General features: G+C 48.5%; 1 protein-coding gene across 2 annotated transcripts in view; it reads right to left on the bottom strand.

Moving 5' to 3' along the window:
• The window catches only part of XPO6 (exportin 6), a 53,972-nt gene that overhangs the window by 38,996 nt on the left and 1,276 nt on the right, over positions 1 to 13,700 (bottom strand). For both annotated transcript variants that reach the window (XM_050317631.1, XM_050317630.1), the window contains exon 2: positions 122 to 212. In XM_050317631.1, the coding sequence (XP_050173588.1) occupies positions 122 to 212 (91 nt within the window). The remainder of the gene's footprint in view (positions 1 to 121; positions 213 to 13,700) is intronic.

Raw genomic sequence — 13,700 nt, 5'->3', positions numbered from 1 at the left:
CCCAAGCTGGATAAACCTTGCCTTTAAGTCCTGGATAAGCAGGAGAGGGTTCAGCATCAGACACAGCTCTGGTATTCACAGAACACCGAGGGGAGCAGCCAAAGAAGCACCGAGAACTCACCTATCTCGCGTTTGCGCTCGTTTGTGGTGCAGTTGTGGAAGAACTCGGTCATCAGGCTCTCCAAAGCCCGCAGAGAGGCCTCTTCCGATGCCTGCAAGGACATTTTAAGGAAAGAGTTTAACTCCCACTCTGCCCTGCACTCAGGAGATGGGCATTAGGGGTCACAGCTGCACCCAAAACCCAACAGGAGCAGGAGGCAGAGTGCAAAGTATCCTGGAATTCAAACTGCTCCTTGGTGCCAAGTAGCAACAAGATTTGTCCACTGCAAGTGAAAGCTTTGGAAGTGAAGGACCATTTGCTCAGCTCCATTAACCAACGGCAACAATCCCGTTATTTTGGTGGCATTGAGTAATTTTAGGTTAGTTAAGCAATTCTCACTAAGACAGCAAGCTCAAATAAAGATGCTTTCAGATGTTTAGATAATAAATATCACAACATGACAGGAAGCATGAACTTTGAGAGGACTTTTGTTGGACATCAGGAGGAATTTCTTCATGGAAAGCGTTGACAGGCAGTGGATTGGGCTGGAGTGCCCATTCCTGGAGGTGTCCAAGGAATGACTGGAGGCAGCACTCAGTGCTCTGGGCTGGGTGACAATGTGGGGACAGGGCAGAGGTTGGACTCAATCTTGGAGGTCTTTTCCAACCTCAACAGTTCTGTGATTCTGTGGCCCCCAGCACCTATTCCTGTCTCTGCCTTGGTGCCATCCCACTGCTCAGGAAGCTTGAATGATTAAGGAATTTCCCTCACTTGGAAAAGCAAGATACAAGTACTCAGAAATCTGATACAAGAAAAAGCCCATCCCCCCCATCCTCCAGTTTAGCTTTTATTATTGGAAATCATCAGTTATAGCTCAGTGGTTTTAAGTTCTAAATAAAATTGACAGGATTAGCATACAACCATTGCAAGAGTCACTACAATTCTGGAGCTCTCTGGAGTTGGGATGATTTTATTCTGGCAAAGTCACAGCCTTAGAAACAGCCCTGCTACAGTACAGACCACACCATTAGCTGTGCCTCTCACGTTTTCAACTCCTTCTATCGCTAATAAATGCATCAAGATTCAAGCCCCAACCATCCTCTGCACAGGAACAAAGTAAACTGTTAAAGAAAACCGAAAGTTCTGCCTCAAAAAACACCAAAACAGAAACAAAACCCATTCCTGCCAGCCCTCGGCACAGATGAGCACGTGGGGCATCCTGAGGAACACTCCAGGCTGCTCCTATTTCCACACAGAGCAGTTTTCCCACGGGCCAAGCAGCAGGAGACCCTCCCCACCAGATTAAGCCCCAGGAAAACCAACTCAAGAGCAAGAGGTGTCCAAGAGAGAGGTGGTAAATGCCCCAAGAGAAGTTTCCAAACCTTGGGTAGGTCCATTTGATGCAAATTCCCCCTGTTCTCACACTCTGCTTTCCACCAGAAAAGATCAAGATCACCTCAATTCATAGAGAACTCTTAGTTCCTCACAGGATGGCAGAGCTCCATCATCTCTGGAGAGTTAAATGAATCCTTCAAGAACAGCAGGTAAGTCGATTTTATTCCAAGACTCAAGATTTATTTCCTACTTTTGGAAATAAATTACAGAGTTCTCATAAATCTTGAGCATCTGCCATGTCCTCCACTGGCTTCAGCACTGAGATTTGGAAGATGACAGAGCCTCCTCCTAGGAACACACTTAATCTTTCACAGCAGAACATCACCCTCATGCTGTTCAATGTGTCAACAGCAGAAAAATGTAAACCAGAGAGCACGACACAAACATTTCATGCAAAAAGCCCAGGCTGTCCAGCAGCCAAGGCCAACTTGGGCACAAAGAAACAGCATGACCTCCAAGATTGTTTTCTTCTCTTGTTTGACTTCTCCCACTGTCCCACAGGCCCAAGGTGAAGAAGGAAAAATTGTCTGAAGTAACCAAACCCCAGCCCAGGATTGGCTCTGCAAGCAGGAGCCTCCCAGGTCTGCCCTCGCTGTGGGCACAGCCTGTGCATCCCCTTCCAGCCACAGGCTGGGTTAGAAAGGATCTGTGTTTGCTGCAGCCTTTGGGGATTCCTCCAGTTCACCAGATCCTGCAGCTCGTGGTCATCACCCACCTCACCAGCCAAGGCCCTGATAACGAGGCCACTGAGATAACGAGCTGCAGGGGAAGATCACTGTACCCAGACACCCCAGAGAGCAGACTGGTGAGACTCCAACCAAAGCAGAGCTGTTGGAGGACCTGTGGTTGGACCTGTTGGAATATTTTCTCAGTTCCTGCTCATGTTATTGTGAGTTTGCCTTCTTCTAGGGCTCTGTGTTTGCTCTGCACCGAGGAAAGGGGCAGGGAAGTATCAGCACTGCCAGGAAGAGAATGCCATGAATCCTGGCACGGAGCAGCACAGATACTGACGATTGCTTCAGGACAAGATCCCACCCCACAAGATTCCACCCTAGAACCAGCACAGTTCAGTTTCTGGTGTGAAAATCAGCCACTTGGGACATGCACAAATTCCATTTTTAAAGGTTTCCAAGGAAAGTCAGGACCATCAGCAGCAGAATTTACTACAGACACTCTGGGTAATGGCTGTTTGCCTCACCTTTACGAGGATCACTAAATATTCAACTATTAAACCAGAAATACTTCCCATTTGCTTTCACAAAGTGTATAATCTGAGCCCTCTTACCCCTAGTGCCTCCCAGGGCTGGATCAAACCCTCAGGAAATATTATTTCTCTCTTCTGCCAACCATTTGAGGAAAACACACTCAGTTCTATGGCTCGTGTTTGCAGGGCAAGAAACGTGAGCTTCTTACCAGGAGAGCTTTGCAGTTCACTAAAAATATTTGATAAGATGTGATGCCTCACCATCCACACCAGCTCCACTGCCCAGACACTATGGCTGAGCTCTGACCCACAGGCAGCCACAAGGGAGGGTCCTGGTTGCCAAATTCAGCAGATCCTCTGGCAGAGGTGATGTCCTCATCACAGCTCCAAGGGGAACAAGGGAGTGAGAGGTGAGAGCAAACAGGGCTAAATGCCAACACACCCACAGCCACTGCCCGTGTTCCAAGAGGATATCCACACTCTGACCTGGCAACTGGGTCAAAACAACATCTCAGAGGTGTGTCACAGCTGACTAGGCCCAGAATGGGCCTTTTCAGGACTGGACTGGGTCTGTGCCACAGGTCTGCTCCTCCTGGAATTGCCCCATGTGATCCAAGCATGACTTGATAACGGATCAAGTGAGGCAGAGGGACACTGTCAATCTGTGTCCTTCCCATCCCATTTCCCTTCATTAAGTTTGTTAAGGGTGTTCCATACGTTATCAGAAGGGAGGTGTTGTAGCTGTTTACTCATCCCATTTATCTACAGACTCCAGCCTTCCATGCCCTCCTCATACAACCAGAACAACTGCAGGTTCACAGCTCAAACAGCTCCAAAAAAATACATGATTTGAACTTGCACCTTCAGTGATTCTCCATCCACCTAAGCACCAAAAGAAGGATCTACACCACCAGCTGATTTCAGAGCTACCTCCAATTACATTTTAAGTTGTGTGAGTCATTTATCATTTATGATTTCTGCTGATTAAGGAGAAAAAAAAATAGCTGCCAACTTACTGCCTATCAGGCTGTTCAATATTGAGACTGCACCTCAGTAAGGCTCTGGAGAAGCAAAATCTTTGCCCCCTGCTGCTGAGTCCAGAACAAGCTTGGTTTAGGTTGCAGACTCTGACTAAAGTCTTCAGGTAGAATTGAGTTACTCATCCAGCTCCACCAAACAACGGGGGAATGATCTCTGGATTTCAATTTAGGCAACTGCACATTACACAAATAGATAATTCAGTGCTAATTCAAGTTTGCATACAACCAGAGCCAATCCACCCCTTAAAAAGAGTACCTGGAAGAAGCGCTTTCTAAAGCCATCTCCATTTTCTCCACCAGCACTTTTCCCTTAGAGCTCGTTTCCTCTTTTATTTTCCTACCTCATTTTAAGTTCTCCAGGGGGATTGTTTCGTTCAGGGGAAAGCTCTTCCCTAAATGCTCCTGCCATAAAAACACAAGCTGTTAACCTTTTAATGTTTGCCATTAGAGCATGGATCACACCAACCACATTCTAAACACGGCAGCTCAGCCCGTAAGAGGGTTATGGCAGTTCAGGTTTTTCCCTAATGGCTTTGGAAATGGGTGTCACCCAAGCCAAAAATTAAGGCAATCCCTCCCCCAAGCTTTTTTTAGTAAGATGTTCATTGCAGCTGCAGTGTTACAGGGGTGATTTCATCCCCCAGGCAGTGCTGGAACACCTTCCTGGCGTGGAAGAATGGGTTTGACACCACACAAAGCTCCCAAACACCTCCTCCAGGTGGCAGGTGGGAAAAACCCTGGCACTGCTGCACTTCACTGCAGATTGAACCCCTTCTGCATCTCTAAATAAAGAGGACGGGAGTTCTGTTGGGGAATTGTTACTCACCACCCTCTGCACCCACCGTGGTTTTAATTCCAACGCCCACTCCTGTTCCACCCCTCCCCTCAGTACCTGCACTGCTTTCACCCTTTTCACACTGTATCTACCACCTACCCGCCCCCAACCCCCCACAACATGTACTGACACCAAATGCAGATCTCTCCCCAGCCTCCTCGCTTTTTGGAGCCTTCTCCTGCATCCCAATCCCAGCCACCCCCTCTCCCACCATCTCCAGTGCAAGACACACGACTGAGCCTCCTCCTGGTTATCGAGATGTGGATCTTGGCACATTTATCTGCTGAAATGACTATCAGCTACATCTACCAGCTTGTGGGCAACTCCTGCAGGAGAGGAGGGACACCAAGTGAAACCTGGCTGTTGGATGCATTCCCAGCAGGAATTGCTGTAATGCCACCAGCAGACAGTGCACAGGGGTAAGAAAAAAGAAAATTCACGCACAGCAGCAATATAAAATAACTCATTACCACCCTGCCTTTGCTAATTGCAGTCCCATCCTCTTCCACTTCGGAGCTTTCTGCTTCCCATGTTGTGCAGTCAGTTAATAGCACAGTCACACATATAAAAACACAAACAACTACACTCCAGCTGCTGAATTTTCTTCCATCTGTATTTTTATAATCTTAATAATCCACCTATGTGTTATTAGTATTACCAATACTAACATGCATATGTGTTAAGGTAGTAATTTATTTATTTAAGAATTACCAGGGTGCCTTTCAGAGCCCCTTCCTGTCCCAACCCTAATGTGATAATGAACAAGGAAATCAGTAATCACCCTCTCAGAAAGCCTGTGGATCATTTCAAGCCTTCTTTTACGGGTGACAAAAGCCAGGATCACCGCTCCAGAGAACCCCTGCGACAGCCCTGGGTCACTCAGAGCAGTGAAATTCGTGGCAGAAGTGCACTACTATTTTTAGGCACAAAAGCAGAATTATGAAGTGTTTTTAAAAGAGTTATAGGGCACCCAACACTTCCTCCAGGAAGGATGAACACACGCTATGGGGAGGCAGAGCTCTGAGCTCAAAGGCAGTGTTGGTGTCTGTATTTAATCATCTTTATCAATAACTGCAGAAGTTTGGGGTTTCACACCAATTTCCAGGATCTCCTTTTCAGAGGTCTCACACAGGAGCCCAGAGCATACGTGCTCCCCCTCAGTGCCCTGCTGATGGTATCAGGACAGGGCTCAGCCTTCACTCTCAGTTTCCTCGTTGCATTTCGGAGATGTTTTTGTGGTTTAAAGAACCGAAACCAGACTTGGCCTCGCTCTGTGCTCTGAGAGCAGTTCAGGCTCCCGGTGCCGTGTCAAGATCTCTGGCTGCAGCACTGAGCCCCTCACCTGGGTCACTCACAGGCCACAACTCCAGCAGTTCACTGATGAGACAGGGATGTTGCAAACTCCGTTCTGTTCCAGGAGATTTTCTGCTTGAATTGTGGGATAAAAGTCCCAGATTGCTGTTGCACCTCGAGGCAGCTGGCACAGGAATAAAGGCACGACGCTCCTCTCCATCTCCCCGCGGTGCCCAAGCTCGGGGAAGCACCAGAGCTGCTCAAAGCCTTCCTGCCTGTCCAACTCACCCAGGCTGCACTTCAGGAATCAAACTGTTTAGTTTAAACATCAGCAAAGGATTAAACACGACCCCAGGGGTCTGAGCACCGTGGAACTGGCTCTGCAGAGCCAGCAGTGACAACCTAACGCATCGACCAAGACACAGATCATCTTCCCTGTAACACTGCCTGCTCCACAAGTAATCAGCACCTTTCCAATACCCAAGGGATCTTATTTCTTAAATCTTCCTGGACAGGCAGGTTCAGTTAACCAGGCATCAGGTTTTAAGGTTGAACTTTGATTAACAGGCTCAAGTGTCTTGAGTATGATCCTTTCTACACCAGTAACTCTTAACCCACACAACCAAGCCCAGCAGCCAGTGCCCTCCACCCAGCAGTCCCATTTGCTTCAACACCTAAAAATGCTCTCAGAAACACACCAAAGGAATAAAATAATCACAGCAGGCTGGGATAAGCAAAGGCAGATTGACACAGCGCTGTTTCAAGCCACACTCTTGCTGAAGACGAGCCCAAGAACGATTTCTGGGTCCCCGGCGCTCGGTCACGTGCCCGTGACTTCCTAATTGATTTCTTGTGGTTTAGCTGCTGGAAAAGGCTTAGCAACACAGTATTTTCCCAAACAAGCAGTTGCTAAAGTAGCAACATACAGCTGAGAAGTGCAGAAGTGCCCAAACCAGACTCCTCAAGATCGATATCCTGCACATCACCAAAGCACAGCAGGCCCAGCTGCCTCTCGAGTTACTTTTTGGACTTACAACTTAAATTTGATGGTCCAGCCCCAGCCATCAGATCTTCCTCAGTAGCTCACACAGTTCTGAGCTGCTGTCCACCGCTTTTTAAGCCATCAGTGATAATAATTTTCACTTTCTGTGTTACCAGTAAAAACAACCAAGCAAAATCTGTTCTTCAGACACAGCACCAGGCTGAGCATCTGCCAAGAGTGACCAGCTGGGCACGTGCCACTTTCCAGATGCTAAAACACTGCAAGGTGACTCTGGTTCTCTCCCAGAGCTCAGAATTAACATAAAATTTTGCAGTGGAGCCTGGAAACACCTCTGTGTTTGAAACAACTCTGAGGTTTGCAAACTCAGTGCTTCAGCCTATCTGTTCACTTTTCCTGGTTCCTGGAATGTCCCACAGCCTGGGACACCTTGGAGAGGGATCCCATCCTTTCCTGTAGGGCAGTGCTAGTGCAGGAGCTCTGTGACCATGGTCACAGGGGTCAAATCACTTCCCTTTTCTCTGCATAAGCAAATCAGGCTTGCACAAGCAGGACCACAGGGCTGCCCCAAAGGCAGCTTCACCCACTGGGAGAACACTTCCTGCACAGTTTTAGGTCAATTAACCCGACTGCTAAACAGGCAGATGGGAAAAGGTCACACTCAAATGTTCCAGGACATCAGAAGATGAGCAGCAGTGTGTCAAATGAACTTACAAAAGGTACCAAGTAGGGCCTTTTTAGCTGAAGTCTGCTTAAAAAAACTCCACTACTATAATAGAATCCCAGAAGGGTTTGGGTTGGAAGGATCTCAGAGCTCATCCAATTCCACCCCTGCCATGGGCAGGGACACCTTCCACCAGCCCAGGGTGCTCCAAGCCCCATCCAGCCTGGCCTCGGACACTTCCAGGGATCCAGGGGCAGCCACAGCTTCTCTGGGCAACCTGTGCCAGGGCCTCCCCACCCTCACAGCCAACATTTCCTTCCCACCATGCCATCTAACCCTGCCCTCTGGCAGTGGGAAGCCATTCCCTGTGTCCTGTCCCTCCATCTCTTGTCCCCAGTCCCTCTCCAGCTCTCCTGGAGCCCCTTTAGGCCCTGGCAGGGGCTCTCAGGTCTCCCTGGAGCCTTCTCTTCTCCAGGTGAACCCCCCCAGCTCTCCCAGCCTGGCTCCAGAGCAGAGGGGCTCCACCCTTGGAGCATCTCCGTGGCCTCCTCTGGACTCTCTCCAACATGTTTATGTCCTTCCTGTGGTTTAATGAGTCTCCCTAGAGAACACTATTCTTGCTCTCACAGATGAGTATTTGACACTTTAAAACGCTAAAAAACTTCCCCTCACCACTTGTTGAAGTGTGGCAGGTCCTTTGACCAGAGAGAGGAGCAGATAAAAAGATGTCCAAGTGACAGGAACAGTGAACCCAACATGTTTGTGGATCAGCTCTAAGGAGTCCAAGATGCATTAACAGATCTTTAAAACCACTTCTCTGATATCTCACTGTCTGCAAAGCTGCAAAGAAATCCTTATTTATCTCAACCTACAGACAAGTCACAAGAATATCCAGAGAAACACTCTGAATCACAGTTGTTTGCAGCCCCGAGTGAAGGAGTCCCTGGAAGTCTGCACATATGTGGAGCTGGAAATGGGAAGCACCAGGACAAGCAAAAGAGAAAGTGAATGTAAGAAAAAACAACTCTTCAGCAGGCAGCTGCAGAAAAACAAATCCTCCTGGGATTTGTCCAAGTCCACTTCCAACATCCACGTCTGCCTGGCAGTATTAAGCCCATTCCCACAGGGAAAAACCTGTCCCAACACCTGGCTACACACAGTGACATCAGTGCGAGGTTTGGGGCACACCTGGGGGCAGGATTAATCCTTACCCAGTATAGGACACCAGCAGACCCCATTTCCAAAGAAGAATGATTCCACTACACAAAAATAGGGAATTTTCAGACCCTTGCCCCTGCCAAAGTGAAGGAAAAAAGACTGGGATATTCCAAATTTAATTGCTGGCAAGGGCAAGCTGTGTTGGGCATTTAAGAGTGTACAGTGGATAACACCACAGGAATAACTCTAAGATTCCTTTTATTCATTAAAATGTTTCCAAAGGACAGCTCATGCAGGGAGAACACCCAGGCCAATCCAAGAAAAACAAGAGGTACTGCACTTTGGGGTATTCCACAACAGCATCTCCTGCTGGGACAACCAGTGTGTTCAGCCTCTGGGAAAGGTTCCAGGACCTGCCCCACAACTGGGGGGAATCCAGTGGGTCAATATAGGGATATCTGCCCTGGGGCCAGGAGAATCCAAAAATACACAACCAGGCTTTGGTCAACACAACCCAAACCACTTCATCAAGCACCAGCAGGAAACAAGAAAGAGCAGCTGTTGCAAGCTCCTTTTCCTCCTCCACCTTTCCCCAATCCCAAAAGCTGCATCTCCTGGGGTGGGATCAGAGGAGCAGCTGGTGCAGCCCCCAGCCATGGATGGCAGCAGGAATTGCCTTGCTCCTGAGCACCTACCTCATGTTTCCATGTCAGAGGTCATGGATCACATCCTCCTCCTCTTTGTTTCCTCCACACTTGCAAAAGGAATTGTAGAAAATTCTATCTTATCCCTCACAAGCAAAGGAACAGGGCAATAGCATGGGGAACAACAAATCCAGCCACACAGAGCAGCTGTTTTTACATTATCCCCTCCAGACCTTGATTTTAAACATCCAGTTCTCCAGCAGCAGCTACTGCTCCAGGAAAATCATCCCTGGGACAAACTTCCATGGGAGAAGCTGCCCTCAATCCCAAAAAATGGGGGTGGTGTTGCAGTGCAGAAGAAACCTGTTCTGTTCTTACCCACTGAAGCAGGAGAGAAACCAATCAAGCACAACACAGATTTTTTCAGGCAAAATTATCTCTCCTAAGGGAAAAAAAAAAAAACAAGCCCCTCACTTTTTCCTCTGGAAAGCTGCATCCAGAGCTGGCTTTGGCATCCTGACAAGCCAGTACACAAAACAGATGAGCGGCTTCCTTCTCCAAAGAGGGGACAAAAAGGAATCAGGACAATCCCTCTTGGGAAGAAATGCACGCTGCGTTAAAGCTGTAATAAAATATTAAGGCAAACTGCTAAAAATACACCCAGAGATCCACAGCAAACTTAAGAGATGCTGAAACAAATACAAAGTAATGTGGAGCATGAAGGCAAAGTGTTGGGAAATGGGAAGAGAAGTGGAATTCTAGGCATGATCCACACAGAGGAGGGATTGGGGGAGAAAATTAAGGAATCTGTGGTGTTGCTAGAAGAGCCTGGAAGAGTTCTGGTGGAGTGAGAGTATCCTGGCTGTAAGCAGAAAGCAGAAACAGGGATAAAACGTGTGTGGAGGGAAGGTAAGATTGGAAAAGAGTTGCTTCACCACCAGAACACCTTTCAGAAGCTGTAGGTGCTTCTGAGCCCAGGAGAAGCTGCATCATTCCCAAAATTCCAGAGGACAGAGGCTCTCCCCAGAAGACCAACAAACAACACCCTGGAGGAGCAAGCAAGTCCTTGACCATCAGAATCAGCAGGAAAAAGCCAACTGTTTGTCCTGCACCAAACCGTTGATATTTACACTCTGGTTGGAACAGCGAGGCCTTCACAGGAGAACAGGCACAGGCTGCACACTGCAGAAATGGGGTCCCAAGGATTATTTGATCTAAATGGGATTGTAAGAATTTTATTTTGATGAAACAAAGCAGAAAAGGCCTTATTTTATTTTTTTGTCTCTAAAAGGAGGAGGTTGCCATGTTAACACCTGGGATGCAGTGACCCAAACACAAATGTAATTACTACCAGGAAATACTGAAATATCTGCTGACTGATACAAGAGATTTTGGAAGGATTTTAGGACACTTTCTACCAGACACATATCAGCCTGTACATAAAAAAAGCTCCATTCTCTTCTGCTTTGCACATACTAACACCTGTTGGAAATATAACAACACCAAGAGCAGCTGCTTCTCCCTGATCTAAAGGACAACACCTAATAATGTGTATTAAATTCACCAAACACAACCCAAATTTCCTGGAGGTTTCAGGAGCAACCTGCAGTGCTGAACCCCACGGCATGATCTTGCAGTACCTGCCAGCTTTTAATGCTTTCCCACTGAAATAACTCCAACCACCACCACCCATCCCGCAGCATCATCTACGAAACGAGCTTTTCAAACTCACTTGCTCAGCCTTGAGGCTCAATAATTTCAGCTTGACACCCTTTTCGTCCTCCTGGTGACGGGGCACCCTAAGTTTAGCCATCCAAGCCTTTGAAATATGTATGTATTGTAGTTATTACAGATCTTGAAAGGTATTGTGGACAGCCATTCTGCTAAATGAGGTGTTTTCCTCAGAGAAAAAGCTTTTCTTCTGAGGGGGGAGAGCATCCCTGGCAGAGTCCAGCTCTCCTGCTGCAGCCTCAGTTCCTCTCCAGAGCTGCACAGGCTTTGCTGCAGAGATGGAGAAGATGGGAAAAAATCCCCAGCATTGTCTCACCTCCAGTTTAATGATTTAATAAGGGGAGGTAACTGAGGGAGGGGGGTACAGAGTTCTAACATGACTTGCCAGTCCAAAAAGGCAGGCAGACGTTGGAGCTGAGGCCGGAGCTGCCGAGTTCCCACCCTGCCATTGCCCTGCTCAGCCGTGAGTCAGAGCAGTTGTACAGAGGGGTTTGTTTTAGTGCTGAGCTGTTCACACAGGAGCACACACAACCTCAGGCTCCACCACAGGGGTGCAGTTTTGGGGCTGCACATCAGCCAGCACTGAGGGGAGGGAGGGAGGGAGGACACCCAGCTCCCTCTCCACGCAAACACCTCCCCTGAAGCAGAGCCCACCTCACCACGTGCCAGCACTTCCTGCCCGTGCCACATCAGCATCCCCTCCACCTCCTGCCATCCCTGCAGCTCACGTGTTCCACGAGCAGCCAGAGCAGCCCTGGCACAGTTTAAATGTCTCCTGCACCAGGCAGAGGGGCTCTGCAGGAGCCAGAAGCTGCTGCTGCCTCCTGTCACGACATCCTCAGCCATCTGCACGGCCGACATCAGGAGTGATCCCAAAAGCAGCTCTGCTTCACCTGCCACAGACCTGATCCAGCCTAAGGCCAGCAGCTCAGCTGCTCTGACACACAGAGTCAACAGGAGCTATTCTGGTAATTCAGCAGGAGCTCCCTGGCAACCAAGAGTGCCAGATACCCTGTGGCTCACCAGTGTTACCTGCCTGGGTGTGCTGCCATCCACACAATCTTTTTTTCCTCGGTGAATGAAGGCCTAAACCATCATCAAGGTAGCTTCAAGTGCAAGAATACGACAGCACTTCCTGCCAAAAAAACTGGGAAGGTGATAACAGAGGCTGTAAAAGAAAAGCAAGGATGCTGCTGTGGGAAACTTAAAGAGATCCAGGCTACAGACAACCACTGCCTACTCCCATTTCTGCAGCTATATTTGTCACACCCAGAACGGGGACACAGGATTCCTGGGATCTGTGCTGCCACTGTCACTGTCTGCTCCCTGTGTGGCTCCACGCTCGGTGACAACCTGAGGGAAGTGTGACTTGTTCTGTGAGGAGCCTGTTCTCCCACACCCCCCATCCCACACCCCACACAGCAGCATTTCCTGCCAGGAGTCCCTTTTCCTAAGCTGGCCGAACACAAATCCCACAGAACTGAAGAACACATTCCCTAGGAGGCGATCACCAGGCTTCAGCCTCACATGGCACTTCCAAATGCAGCTCCCAGGTGATTGGTTTGCTCAGGAGCTCCTACCTGAGCCATGAGACAAAACAAATGCCTTCAAGGATTAGTGCCACACACAATATTTATTTCGAAGCTGCTCACTAAACCCTCTAGAAAGATCCTAAAAGCTGAGCAGGAAACAATATAATAATCTGTGACCTGTGAAAGGAGAGGAAAGTTTGAGGTTGGATTTAGTTACTCTGTGTTTAGAGATCAAGAACCACCACACAGGGATGGCCAGAGCTCAGCACAGCAGGGCTGCTCTTCACAAACACCTCTGAGAGCCAAGAATGATTCAAGCTGCTTCTGAAGCTGAGTTTTAACGGTGGCATGAAGATTTCTGAGCCATTAGTGGCATCCAAGCCCAGCAAATGGGCAGCTGTTCTACAGCATGTGTAGCTTCTGAGCTCACTGTGCATCACTCCTGCCTTTGCTGGGTGCTCACACTTCACGATTTCCTCTCAAAATTCCTCCCCAGTTAATCAAGCTCTCATTCATCATTGCTCACTCCCTTCCAGATCAACCCAATTCAACTCCACGAAGAAAAAAATCTGCTTACGTGAGTCTGTGTTCCTGACAGCAGAGTTTAATTATGCTTTATTTGTCCCCAGGATGCCTTCCAGCAGCTCATCTTCCCCCTTTCCCCACTGTTTCCAGGAAGGAGGTGCACTGGCAGCAGAACATGCCCAGGGAAATGGGAGCAGCAGGAAAATCTCGCCCAGGAGTCACATGAGGAGTTACAAAAGCAGGACAGCCTGGTGGCTGCTTCCATTTCCCAAGGCAGGCCTTGTGGCTGAGCCAGATGTTGGAGGTTGAAGGCAAAAAATAAAAGCAGCAAACACGGTGCAACTCAGGAGGATAAATGTGTGTACCCATCTCAAGGCTGGGGGGGGGAGAGTTAAGAAGCCCTTTTGCCACCTGCAATTTTAAGTGGCCTGCCAAATCCTCCAAACCACGGTATTTATTCATCTTTTCGAAGTCAAAATTGTGGCTGAAGGTAAATCTAGAAGCCCCCTGGCACGTGGCAGACCCATCAGGAGCCCACCCTGAGCAGGCAGGCCCAGCAGGGACCCATCCTCCACCCAC

Source organism: Myiozetetes cayanensis, unplaced genomic scaffold, assembly GCF_022539395.1.
Source record: "Myiozetetes cayanensis isolate MyiCay16 unplaced genomic scaffold, myiCay2020 scf20-37, whole genome shotgun sequence".
Lineage (NCBI taxonomy): Eukaryota > Metazoa > Chordata > Aves > Passeriformes > Tyrannidae > Myiozetetes > Myiozetetes cayanensis.
The sequence above is the reverse complement of the archived record's forward strand: the minus strand, read 5'-3'. Positions and strand labels throughout refer to the sequence as shown.